Source organism: Rhinopithecus bieti, unplaced genomic scaffold (genome assembly GCF_001698545.2).
Source record: "Rhinopithecus bieti isolate Rb0 unplaced genomic scaffold, ASM169854v2 scaffold_75561, whole genome shotgun sequence".
NCBI classification, from domain to species: domain Eukaryota; kingdom Metazoa; phylum Chordata; class Mammalia; order Primates; family Cercopithecidae; genus Rhinopithecus; species Rhinopithecus bieti.
Window position 1 is genome coordinate 248,480 of NW_016828330.1, and position 13,593 is coordinate 262,072.

The following is a 13,593-nucleotide window of genomic DNA, read 5'->3' on the forward strand; positions in this document are numbered from 1 at the left end:
GGTGGTTGGGTGGGGGGGTGGGTATTGTGTTTATTACAAAATCTTAAATAAGGTGCATTTAAAGAATGAAATGAGGACTAAGCATTTGCAGAAACTTTGGCCTTTTCATAACTCTGGTCAGGCTCAACTCCTTAGCTTTCTGCGTGGGAAAACTGAAGCTCACAGACCTTGAGGATTTGCCAAGGTCACACATAGCAACTGAGACTAGATCATGTCTTCAGGTGTCTTGTGCTGTGTTACATCCTGGACCTTGGGACTCCAGAGCTGAGCAGTCTCTCACTTTCTGAGAACCATGGCACACAGGCCCCCTGTGCCCTCCACTAGGATGACTCACTGAACACACATGTTGGTGCCAGCACTGACTTCTCATGAGGACCTTGGCTGGGTTTACCAGCTACCTCCTTGAAGAGCTGCAAGGGACCATGTCCCAGTGCACGTGAAGGACTGTTCTACCACAGAGAACTGAAGTTGTTATGCCTCATGGAAAAATATTGTAGCATCAGGTGTCAGAGCATCTTGACAGCTGGCAGATGCCTGCTCTCTCTGGTGCTCAGACAAGGCCTGGGGAGCTGGGAGTCAGCTCCTGACTTGTTACCTCCTCTGGCCCCCCACCACTTTAGTGCTGTCTGCTGCAAACATAGATCAAGAGGCTTGAGGACATCCGTCAGGACAGAGCCCTTTAAACGCATTTTTCTGGAGAAACGTGGTGGCCTCCTTTCTGAAAAGAAACAGGCCGTCATCTGGGTGGTGAGGAATAGGGCGTGGGAGGAATCGGCCAGGCCTGCAGACTGGCCCTGAGCTCCCTGGGCTGCTGTGTAAACTCTTACGAGGGGCTGGTCTATGATGAGGCCACTGAAGAAGGTCCCTTCACTGATGAGGTCCACACTGACTGAGGACCAGAAGCAAAGTGAGAGCTGCCTTGCCCTTCTGGAAGGATGGAGAAGGGGATGCTTTCCCCACGGTCATCCTGGGCCTGACCTTTACATCCTTAGGTCCACAGGACCAGGACTGTCTGCTGCCCACACTCACTCCCTCACTTTCTGGTGACGAGGCCCCAGATTGAACACGGAGCTCAGGTGATCCATGGGACAGATGTGGCTACCTCTCTGTGACATGTGAAGAGGTGAGGTCGCCAGCCACACTGCACCATGGCCCTGAGGACAGTCTGTAGAGACTGTTCAGTAGGGGAGCTAGTTTGTTGCAGGGAGATAACTGGTTTGCTGCCTTTTGTGTATGTGGCTTCTGGAGGTTAAACCATGGCCATGCTGACTGGTGTGACCAGAGGACATCACAAATCAGCAACAGACTCCCAGCTTCCCTGGGCTTTATTGTAGGAACCAGAGGAAGCAGGCATCTGTTAGCTGCCCTGAGGGGTGTCAAAGAGGACAGGCAGACCAAGGGGTGTGTGCAGACACCAGCATCCCTGAGCCCTTGGCTCCTGGGGTTTAGCTCTGAGACCTGAGCTCAGAAGGTGCACAGGAGACAAACCAGGTCCCACCCTTGCTAATTGGAAGCCCACAGGTGACCCTCTCCTGAGACGGCTGTCACAGCATTCTGCTTTTGAACTGTGTATGAACAAAGTCCTCTGTGTTTTCTTTCGGGTTTGGTTTCTTTGAATCCTTGTTAAGTTTGTGAGACTGACTTGGTCAGTCGTGTTTAGCCACATGCTGTTTATTTTTGTAGACATGTAGTGTTCTGATTGACTGTGCCACTTTCTTGAAGCCTACTGCTGCTGATGATGATGGTTGTTTGGATTGCTTGCGGCCTGGGGTGCGGTGAGCATTTTTGCTTATGTTTCTGGTGCACCCTGAGAGTGCCTGCAGGGTGCATCTCTGCAAGTGGGTTGCTGGGTGGGGGGGTTACACCCATCTTCAACTTACTCGTAGCGTCAGCCTGTTTTCCAGAGCAGCCTCCGTGTGCCTTTCCGCTAGCAGGGTGTGAGCTTTCTTGTTCCACATCCATCTCTCGTTAGTGAGCCTGGTTACTAATGGGGCTGGGTGCTCCTCATGGGCTCCCTGGCATGTGGACCATACCTTTTGAAGGCCTGTTTCTGTGTTACCCCATTTTCAGCCTGAGAGGTCTGTCTGCCTGACTGACTTTTAAGAACACTTCCCCTATTCTGGAAACTGGAAATGTATAGGTTGGAGGCTATATTTAGAAACAGGGTCATCCCAGGCATGTGCTGGGAATAGAACCAGGGCGCCGCGCTCCATCTCCTCCCTCCCTCCAGAAGAACAGCCGTCCCTCGCCACTCAGCCCTTTGCTGGCCTCTGGTCCCACTGAAGAGCCGATCGTCCTGGCCTGGGGTGGTTTCTGCCACCTCCTCCGTCCTCCTCTCTAGACAGTGATTCCCGCGATGAGCAGAAGCAACTCTTCGAACTATACCCCCTGCCTATTACCCCCAAATTAAGTATCGGGGAGTGGGGAGGCCCCGGCTGACGGGAGAGTGCCATGAGTACCGGGTCTTGTTGTCCTCTCTCCTTGCATGCCGTTTTTCTTTCATCCTTAGCTGACTTCCCGCAGCACCACCACGGCAGCTCACTGCCTCTGGGCCAGCGTGTTCACTCCGGCCCTCTACAGTTGGATCTTCTTTTCTTTCTTGACTTTCTTAACCCTGAATCTTGACTTGTTAAGGAGATTCTTTAACGAGGGGGGAGTGACATGCACGCTAGACTGCCTGAGTGATTGTTCTTGTTGAATGAAATTTTATGATTTTAGGGTAAGAGGCCAAACTAGACAATAATACCAACCTGTGTTTGCGTTGCACTGTATTCTGGTTATCTCTTCCTGTGAAAAACAGAAACAAAACTTAGCCACCTCTGAATCTACAGTTTGGGCCGGGCATGGTGGGGATGACTCACCTCTGCTCACATGGCTTTAGCTGGGGCAGCTTGACCCAGGCTGATGGATCCCTTTCCAGATGGCACATGCATGTGGCTGGCCGGCTGGTGCTGGCTGTCTCCTGGGAGCCCATCTGGAACTGGCAGCCATGCCCAGGCCTCAGTTCTTCTCTCTGTGGGTCTCACCACAGGACTGCTTGGGCTTCCTCTCAGCATGGCATCCGGCCTCCAGGAAAGAGTGTTCAAGGATGTACAAGCAGCCCATCTCCTAGGACCTGGGCCTTGACACTCACACAGAATTGGTTCTGCTGTGTTCTGTTGGTCAAAGCTGTCACAGAGCCCCCGCAGGTTCAAAGGGGGAGGACATATAGACCCTACCTCCCACTGGCGGAGAGAACTGTCAAAGAATTTCTGGCCATCTGTGCTCCACCACATGCTAACAGATTCCCCTCTATGTGACTTTCCTTTAGCCCTGACTGCTGCCGCAGGAAGAGGGAAGCTGGAGGTCTGCGAGCTGCTGCTGGGGCGTGGAGCTGCTGTGTCACGGACAAACAGGAGAGGGGTTCCACCTTTGTTTTGTGCAGCACGCCAGGGGCATTGGCAGGTACCCAGAGGGCCCCTGAATGCTTCGGAAGCAATGAGTGAGGATGGAGTTCACTATTGCCTGGCTGCCCTGAGAACACATGCAGCTACCCTGAACCTGTCTGTTCCCCATCCTTAGCTTCTGTACCATCGGGATTACTTGATAGAGCCACACGTTTGACAAGATAACACAGTTGGCCACATAGGCTGGGGAGCAAGGCTGCTCAAGGCCGAGCTATTCAGGTCAGAGACACAGCCACTGCCTTCAGCTGCAGAGGGAGGTGGAGTGGGTGGACTCATCGTGGTAACAAGAGACTTGCTCTAACATAACGTGTTGTAGTTTTGGGACGCATTTCTCCAACATACTTGGAAGAAGAGCAGTTCTTTTGTGCTCTTTGGAAAAGAAAATGTTTCCCTCTGGTCCAGCACTGATTCAGGCTGGGTTTTATTTTTTGTTTTTTGTTTTGTTTTGTTTTGTTTTTTACTATGAATGATCCATTGTTGTGGTTCATTCAAGGGAGCCAGGGGATCCTTGTTCCTTCATTTCATAAACAGTGACCACATACCTACCCCTCACCTAGCACCAGGTTACACATACACTACGGGTACAAAGGATGTTATGACCATTACAAAGAAGAATGTTCTAGACCAAAGTTTTGGTCATGGAATCGCATCTCTGCCAATGCCTGCTGGCTCCTTTGGTAGGAGCTGTGAGTGCTTCCTGGCAGGATTCTTCTCCCCTTTCCATTCCTAAGAGCTTGGTTTGTACCATCTGTTCCCTGTCACCCTCACTGCTTCACCGTGATCCTCTGGCTAATCCTTTCCTGGCTCTGCTGTGTCCTAAGTCACGGGGAAGTTTGGAAAGCATTTGTTAGTGGATAACAAGCAAGAAGGCAGTGGAAATGTGTCACCTCCTATTGCTGCGGCCATGTAACAGGTGATGTGTTGGGAAAAAACTTGGGCTAAGCTGTGGGTGAAGCAGTTTCTGCTGGGATGGTGGTGATGGGATACCCCTGTCTGGTTTTCTGGGGTTTTTTCCTTCCCAACCTTATGACCATACCTGGTTGAAAGGCGTGTTTCTAGGGCTGAGAATCTTCTCAGGGTGCTTTGCTAAAAGTTGCCTTCCCCAAAGGGCATGCCATCCGCCAGTGCTGCATCTTAAGAAAGCCCATGGCTTGGGTGTGTAGTGGGCGAGCTTCTTTCTGCGACCCCCTCCTGCCCTGCACTCAGCTGTAGGTACTTAGTTAGCTTCAGTGCCCGTGGGGGACCCCGTGACTGCTGCTTGCCCCCCTGAGTTGTGCTTCATTTTCCCATGCCCCTGTGGCTGTCTTGTCCTTGTAGATTGTGATTGGCATCCCTCCTCCCCCAAATTACCATTTCTGTCTGGTATGTGTATATTTAGTAGATAACAGCAATGAATTGAGCATGTTGAAAAGAGCATATATTTTGGAAAAGATTCTGTTCAAAGGAATACAGTGGAAAGATTTTCCAGGCCCCATGGTTCACGCAACTTAGGGATTTTTGAAAGAAAGTCATTTGACTACTTTTAAAGGTTGAGAAACCTGTCTGGGTATAGCAGGTGTGGTTGAAAAGGCAGCAGGAGGATGGTAATTTCAAGTGTCTCTTCCAGATTGTTAGACTGCTATTGGAACGCGGCTGTGATGTGAACCTAAGTGACAAGCAAGGCCGGACACCCCTCATGGTGGCTGCTTGTGAAGGGCACTTGAGCACCGTGGAATTCCTCCTTTCAAAAGGTAGCAGCATCATGCCCTCAAAGGTTTCTTTTGGACAGACACAGAGAGAGAACTTTAGCAGACGCATTCAGTGCTTTCTGATTCAAATTCTAAGTTTTCTGTTACGGAAATTTTCTTTTTTTTTTTTTTGTTTTTGAGACGGAGTTTCATTCTGTTGCCCAGGCTGGAGTGCAGCGGCGTGATCTTGGCTCACTGCAAGCTCTGCCTCCCAGGTTCATGCCATTCTCCTGCCTCAGCCTCCCGAGTAGCTGGGACTACAGGTGCACGCCTGGCTAATTTTTTTTGTATTTTTAGTAGAGATGGGGTTTCACCGTGTTAGCCAGGATGGTCTCAATCTCCTGACCTCGTGATCCACCCTCCTCAGCCTCCCAAAGTGCTGGGATCACAGGCGTGAGCCACCGCGCCTGGCTGTTATGGAAATTTTCTGATACACAGTAGAGAGAATAGGCAACACAGCCACGTGCCTGGTATTCCTCTTCAGCAGCGATGACCATTCTGCCAGCCCATCTGGCCAGTGTTGCCCTTTACAGTGCTTGACTGACACTCGGTTCAGGCCAGGTGTTCTGCAGGTGTGCAATTATTTGCTTTCTGTCTTTGTCATCTCATAAGGTTCATGTTCTGTGAATGGGCTTTCCTTTCAGGTGCAGCCCTTTCTTCTCTAGACAAAGAGGGTCTGTCAGCATTAAGCTGGGCTTGTCTGAAAGGTCACAGGGCAGTGGTCCAGTATCTGGTTGAAGAAGGAGCTGCGATAGACCAGATGGACAAGAATGGCCGTACGCCCTTGGACCTGGCCGCCTTCTATGGTGATGCCGAAACTGTGAGTACCAGCAGGTGTTCCCCACCTCCACCTGCATTGGAAAGAAACCCCAGGAAGTGAACAGCTCACTCCAGGGCCTGCATGAGATTGTGTCTCAGGGTCGTCAGTGTGTGTGTGTGTGTCTTGTCGGGGATCTTTCATTTTTCTCTAATTCTGTGACATGCAATCTATTCCAGGACTTAGGATTTTAGTCAACTCATAAAAGCTTAAAAATACCTGCTTACAAACAGCACATACAACAAACACACACGTGAATATGCGTACACATGTCCATACGTGATTTTCTCAGTCATCCATATAAATAAAACTTTTGCATAGATCATTTAGAAAGTACTTTTATATATGGTAAGTGACCAAATGACTACCTGGTTGCTTTTTTTTAAAAGTTGTTTTGTTTTGTTTTTAACATTATTATTATTATTATTATTATTATTATTATTTTCTGAGATGGAGTCTTGCTCTGTTGCCCAGGTGGGAGTGCAGTGGCACAATCTCAGCTTGCTGCAGCCTCCGCCTTCTGGGTTCAAGCAGTTCTCCTGCCTCAGCCTCCTGAGTAGCTGGGATTACAGGCACACACACCATGCCCAGCTAATTTTTGTATTTTTAGGAGAGACAGGGTTTCACCATGTTGGCCAGCTGGTCTTGAACTCCTGACCTCGTATCCACCTGCCGTGGCCTCCCAAGGTGCTGGGATTACAGGCGTGAGCCCCTGCATCTGGCCTATTATTAATTTTTGAGACAGAGTCTTGCTCTGTTGCCCAGACTGGAGTGCAGTGGTGTGATCACTGCAGCCTTGCTCTCCTGGTCTCAAGAGATCCTCTCACTTCAGCTCCCTGAGTAGCTGGCAATACAGGCATGCACCACCACACCTGGCTAATTTTTAGAGACAGGTTTTCACCATGTTACCCAGGCTGATCTCAAACTCCTGGGCTCAAGTGATCTCCCCACCTTGGCTTCTGAAAATGGTAGGATTACAGGCATGAGCCACCATGCCCAGACAAAGTTTTATTTTTAATTGACAAATGATTGTGTATATTTATGGGGTACAATGTGATGTTTTGATACATGTATACATTGTGGAATGATCAAATCAGGCTAATTAATGTATCTATCCCCCAAATATTATTTCTTTTTGGTAAGAGCATTTAAGATCTCTTTTAGCTGTTTTGAAATAAACAATACAGTATTGACCGGGCGCAGTGGCTCATGCCTGTAATCCCGGCACTTTGGGAGGCCAAGATGGGTAGATCACTTGAGGTCAGGAGTTCGAGATCAAGTGACCCACCTCTACTAAAATACAAAAATTAGCTGAGTGTGGTGGCGGGCACCTGTAATCCCAGCTACTCGGGAGGGTGAGGTATGAGAATTGCTTGAACCCCGGAAGTGGAGGCTGAAGTGAGCCAAGATCGTATCTCTGCACTCCAGCCTGGGCAACAGAGTGAGACTCAGTCTCCAAAAATAAAATTAAATTAAATAAATAAAATAATTTTTTAAAAGTTATTAATTCTAGTTGCAGTGCTATGCAGATCTCCAGAAGTTACTCCTCCTGTTTAACTGAATCTTCATATCCTTTGACCAGTGCCTACCCTTTCCCCCAAGTCCCTCTGTCTCCCAGCCTCTGGTAACCACCTTTCTATTCTCTGCTTCTGTTGTAAGTTCAACTTGTTTAGATTCCACATATAAGTGAGATCATGCTCTCTTTATGTGCGTGGCTTATTTCACTTAGCCATAATGTCCTTCAGGTTCATCCATGTTGTGGCAAATGGCAAGATTTCCTTCTTTTAAAGCCTGCATAGTATTTCATCCTGTACATATACTGGTTGTTTTTAAAGTGATATGGCATTGCCTAAAAATAATATGGAAAGCTTTGGACACTATCTTTATCTCTTTGCCAAATGCCCATGTCTAATCAAGGGTTGAGGGAATAAAACCTTGATAAACTGAGAACTCTGAAATGTCTTTCAGGGCAGAAACTATAATTTTATCAGGCTTCATGCCCTAGGCACCCAGTAGGTGCCAGAGAAATAGTCAGCTACATGAGAGTTACCAGTTTCCAATAGTTCAATATAGCTAATGGAAGGACTAGTTGGAGAGACAGGTGCTTGCAGACCCTGCAGTGGAAGCCATGGTGCTGCACCTCTGTGCCTTGGTGCTTTTAGAAGGCAACGATGTCAGAGTTAAATGTTATCAACTTCCAATACCTTGTAAACTCTACTTCATGTCAGTTTTCAAAAACATACTCAACTAAATCTCACATGTCTACACTTATTTTTCAGCTACCTTTCCACATTCTGTAGTTTATCAAAATTAGAGAAGAGTGAAGGAACTTAGCATTCTAACATCATTTTTTTAATATTGTGGCAAAAACACATAGCATAAAATTTACCCTTAACCATTTCTAAACATATAGAGTTCAGTAGTTTAAGTATATTCACATTGTTGTACAACCAGTATCTAGAACTTTCCATCTTGCAAAGGTGAAACTGTATTTGTTAAACAACTCTCCACCTCCCCCAGCCCATCACAGCCACCACTCTACTTTGTGTCTCTGTGAGTTTTTTACCTCTTTAGAGATCGCATATAAGTAGAATCATATAGTATTTGTCTTTTTGTGACTGGCTTATTTCACGTAGCATAATGTCCTCCAGGTTCGCTCATGTTGTAGCGTGTGTTAGAATAGCATTTCCTTCCTTTTTAAGGATGAATATTGCTCCATTGTACGTATATACCACATCTTGTTTATCCAGTCATCTGTCAGTGCACACTTAGGTTGCTTCTATGGTTTTTGCTATTGTGAATAATGCTGCAATGAATATGGGTGGCCAAGTATTTATTCAAGACTCTGCTTTCAGTTATTTGGAGTATATATCCAGAAGCAGAATTTCTGGCTCATACAGTGATTGTATTTTTAATTTTTTGAGGAACCGCCCTACGTTTTTTCCACAGCTGCTGCACCATTATACATTCATACCACAGTGCACAAGGTTTCCAGAATTGTTCTACATCATCACCAATACTTGTTTTTTGTTTGTTTTTTGTTTTTTTTTAGATGGAGTCCCACTCTGTCACCCAGGCTGAAGTGCAGTGATGCAATTTCAACTCACTGCAACCTCCGCCGCCTCGGTTTGAGCGATTCTCCTGCCTCAGCCTCCCGAGTAGCTGGGATTACAGGCCTGTGCCACCACACCTGGCTTATTTTTGTATTTTTAGTAGAGATGGGGTTTCACTATGTGGGCCAGGCTGATTTTGAACTCCTGACCTTCGGTGATCCGCCTGCCTCGGCCTCCCAAATTGCTGGGATTACAGGCGTGAGCCATTGTGCCCAGCCAGTACTTGTGGAAGGACTAGCTAGAGAGACAGGTGCTTGCAAACCTGGCAGTGGAAGCCATGGCCCTGCATGTCTGGGTCTTGGTGCTTTTTTTATAGTAGCTTTTTTTTTTTTTTTTAATAGTAGCCATCGTAATGGGTATGAGTTGAACATCTTCTCATATGCTCGTTGGCCACTCGTTGATCATTTTTGTAGAAATCTATTCAAGTCCTTTGCCCATTCTAAAATGAGGTTATTTGGTTTTGGAGTTGGGTTTAGTTCTTTATATAGATAATCCCTCTACTGAGTGTCATTTTGAATAGTGGGGTGGATGATAGGAAGCATATCTTTTTAGATCCACATGAAAATCTAAAATAACCACAGGCTAAAAAATGGCTATAGGCTAAAATGGCTCCAGTAAATGGAGAAACTTGAGTGACCACAGTGTTTCTTCCTCTTGTTTCCGGTTTAGTTCAAGTGACAGGTGTTTTATCACATCAAATCAGTCTTTGTACCGTGGTATCAAACTTGCCATCTTTACTTTCCCAATTTCCTTCTAATATCTTTGAAATGGATTATACTCGGGTCCATCCAGTCCCAAGCTGCCAATCTTAACAGTCTGCCATGTTCAGGTTGTGTGGGTCTGAGTATTTCTAAAGTCACCACTGCTGTGGCCTGCTCATTTGTTGGAGCTCATTGCAGAAGTCTGCTGCCTACTTCATTGGAGATGCAAAGGTGACTGTGTCCCGTCTCTGTGACCTGGGGAGTGGTGTGAGACGACAGATCACGCATGTGTGCACACACCCACCTATGGCAGCGTGTCCCCTGCTTTCTCATCCCTGATAGCAGTGAAGGTTTTAGTTGGGGATTGCAGCTCCTCTTCTCTCTTTCGTGTCCACTTTATTTCTGTTCTAGGATCCTTAATAGGCAGAGGCATCTAAAATCAGACTGAAGCTAAGACTGCCCCCCGCCAAATTCATGTGCACCCCTGAACTCCTGCCCCCAGCTGCTGCTCAGGCCTCTGCTGTCCCTGCAGGTGCTGTACCTGGTGGAGAAGGGAGCCGTGATCGAGCATGTGGACCACAGCGGGATGCGGCCCTTGGACAGAGCCATCGGCTGCCGAAACACTTCCGTAGTGGTGGCGCTACTCAGAAAGGGAGCCAAATTAGGTCAGTGAGCACTGCCTCCATTGAGCAGGAGGAGGGGTGAGCTCCCGATTGTAGAAGCCTAGAGAGCACAGAGAGTGATCTGCTGCCAGGTTAGGAAGTAAGATGTCAGATGTTTGCAGATCTCTCTGTCTCAGTCTCACTTAATCATCATCATACACAATGTGTAAGTAGCTCACGGTGTTTCTGGCAGAGGGTGTAGAAAGCAGAGACTGGTGTTGAAGGACAGTCTGGAGTGGTATCAGTGGCCAGGAACCATGCCAGAGAGTAGTTGGCTCAGCCTCTTGCTGTGGGGTGGGGCTGGGCGGTGCTGCTGAAAGCTCCTCAGGTGACTCTGAGCAGCAGTGGAGGCTGAGCCACTCTTCTAGAGCAACCAGTCAGCTGTGTGGGGAAGTGGCCACCACAGCAAGTTTCTGTGAAGAAGTAGTAGTATGATTTCATGGAGACTAAACTAGGACGATACTTGAGGATCACGGGAGGGCCCCTGAGTAGGGGAAGCCCTTTCCACGTGGCTGGCTTTGACACAACACACCATTCCAGATGTGGGGAGAGTCCCTATTTTGGTTCGATGTGTGGGGCCCTTGGTCAAGATTAGCTCTGGGTAGGGCACTGTGAGGAAAATGCTATTCACTAGTACTGTCAAGCAGTGAACAGTGCCAGGAACTATCCAAGCAGTTTCACCCTCTGCCTTAATCCCTACCACAGCCCTGAAAGTCTCAGTGACAATCCCATGATTTTACAGATGAGGAAACCAAGGCACCTAGCAGCTAAATGGCTTCCCCTAGGACTGCTGTGTGGTACTCGCCATGGGGACCTGGCAGGCTGGCTCCAGGGCCGTGCTCTTCAGCACTCCTCCCACAGTGTCCCGAGAGTTCAGGCAGGGGTTAGAGAGGTTGTGGCTGAGCTGTAGGGTAGGAGAGAGAAGCCATGACATCTGGGAGTAGAGCGCGGTGACAGGGCGCAGGGACTGCATGCTGAGAACACATGCCTGCGCGGTGGCTGCTGCAGGAACTGAGGAGGTTGTGCTGAGGCCTCATTTAATCAATTTCCCCCACATCCCACTCGGAAGGGACGGATGGGTCTTCGCTGCTTGGATGCCTTTGTTTCTCATTACTTTTATCAGTAAAATAACAAGGACAGATTCGAGTGCCCAGGTCAGTGGAAAGGATTAGCAACTGAGCCTCGCCCGCGTCCTGCTCCCTCCCTCGTTGTGTTGTGGTCTTTGCAGCTGGGCTCCTGCTGGTGCTGACCTCCAGCTGTGGGGCCGTGGAATCCTTTCCCCGGGGCCTCTGAAGTGCCTCTGAATGCGTGTTTGTTTTGCAGGAAATGCTGCTTGGGCGATGGCCACTTCCAAACCTGATATCTTGATTATACTTTTACAGAAATTAATGGAGGAAGGAAATGTGATGTACAAAGTAAGTGGTGCCGCCCTTTTCTTTGCCATTGAAACTGCCTCGGAGCACGCTCTTAACTGGGTATATAATGGCCATAGCTGTGCTACTGCACAGAATCCATGTAATAGAAGTGCCAAAAGGTGGCTGGGTGTGGTGGCTCACACCTGTAACCCCAGCACTTTGGGAGGCCGAGGTGGGCGGATCACTTGAGGCCAGGAATTCTAGACCAACCTGGCCAATATGGCAAAACCCCATCTCTACTAAAAATACAAAAATTAGCCAGGTGCCTGTAATCCCAGCTACTCGGGAGGCTGAGGCAGGAGAATTGCTTGAATCCAGGAGGCAGAGGTTGCAGTGAGCTGAGATCCTGCCACTGCACTCCAGCCTCAGCAACAGAGTGAGACTCAGTCTCAAAAGAAAAAAAAAAAGTGCCAAGAGGTGCTGACCTGGCTTCATGCCCACATTGTTGGCTTAATATCTTACCGGCAGAATCTTAAAGGTAGAAAGCACCTCTCTGTGTCTGAGAGCCATTATTTCTGAGCTAATCCTTGAGGTTGTAGTGATGCTTACTGTCTGAAGCCATGCGTGAAGCCGAGTCACCTCTAGGTCAACTGAACGTCATAGAGGCGGTTCCTTGGCCTTTCATGTTCTGAGTTCAGAACACCATGCTGAGGCACCGTCATGAGATGTGGGAGAGGAACACCCAGCAGATGTTTCTAGAAGAAAAGGGTCATTCTGTCTCCTAAGCCTTTCCTATCTAATTTTAATATCTATGAATTTCTAGAATTTGAAACTGTTTTAGAGATATTTTACTTAATATAGTCAAGTAACACCTCAGTTACCCAGGAGACTGAATTAATTTTTTCCATTTTCCCTTGGAAGTGGAAATACGATTTTCAGATCAATAAACTTCACTTTAAATTTTTCCAAATAAGACAACAGTTTAGGTCAGAGGTCAGCAAACTTTTTCTGTAAAGGGCCAGACAGTAAATGTTTTAGGCTTTGCAGACTGTGTGGCCTCTGTCACAACTCCCCAGTGCTGCTGTGGGGGCACAAAAGCAGCCACAGATAGCACAGAGTGAATGAGCACAGCTATGTCCCAATAAAACTTTATTTGTAAACACAGGTGGTCGGCCAGACCTGGCCTCCAAGCTATAGTTTGCCAACCCCTGGTTTAGATAGATATGCAGGCCATTTGCATAGGTCACTATTCTTTGAAGCTCTGTGATCAGACAGAATTAAAAGATTATAGGGGAAAAACCAGATTATGACCATGTTAATCCTTTTTACTGTTAGGCAGCTGTACTTGCTATGTTGTAGATTTTTTCCTTCTCATTTTTTTTTAAATAGTAACAAATAAATAGGCAATATAGCATGACCCAGCAGGGATCCTGGCTTGGAATCAGTTTGAAATTGAGTTGAGAGTGTGTATTGTTGTGGCTTTGAAGTGCTTTTAATATGGATTTTGGTAGGCAATTATGTCAGAAATACAAAGCCATTTTCAACAGGCTTCATACCTGCTGTGCAGTGGGACTGACGGAGCAAATGGATTTTTTTAGCTTTGAAAATGATGTGTGGTGCTGTTCTGATTTTTAAATCCCATGTTTTAGTTCCTCTTAGAAGAAAAATTATTCTGCAGCAAGCTCTCTAGGTTTATCTACAAGAGGCTACTTGTCCTAGGAATAGGATCAGTTTTTTCATCTGATTTCTGTCATGCTTAGCATCAAAATATC

The 13,593-nt window shown here is 47.4% G+C and overlaps 1 protein-coding gene and 1 long non-coding RNA gene across 6 annotated transcripts in view; one reads left to right on the forward strand and one right to left on the reverse strand.

Annotated features, from left to right (window-relative positions):
• Positions 1-3,300, reverse strand: part of LOC108523713 (uncharacterized) — a 6,668-nt gene extending 3,368 nt beyond the window's left edge. The window contains exon 1 of the long non-coding RNA XR_001883874.1: positions 2,751-3,300. This is a non-coding gene — a long non-coding RNA (uncharacterized LOC108523713). The remainder of the gene's footprint in view (positions 1-2,750) is intronic.
• The window catches only part of TANC1 (tetratricopeptide repeat, ankyrin repeat and coiled-coil containing 1), a 143,073-nt gene that overhangs the window by 124,292 nt on the left and 5,188 nt on the right, over positions 1-13,593 (forward strand). For all 5 annotated transcript variants that reach the window (XM_017864461.1, XM_017864462.1, XM_017864459.1 and 2 more), the window contains 5 exons: positions 3,311-3,444; positions 5,053-5,176; positions 5,818-5,993; positions 10,337-10,469; positions 11,790-11,881. In XM_017864461.1, the coding sequence (XP_017719950.1) occupies positions 3,311-3,444; positions 5,053-5,176; positions 5,818-5,993; positions 10,337-10,469; positions 11,790-11,881 (659 nt within the window). The remainder of the gene's footprint in view (positions 1-3,310; positions 3,445-5,052; positions 5,177-5,817; positions 5,994-10,336; positions 10,470-11,789; positions 11,882-13,593) is intronic.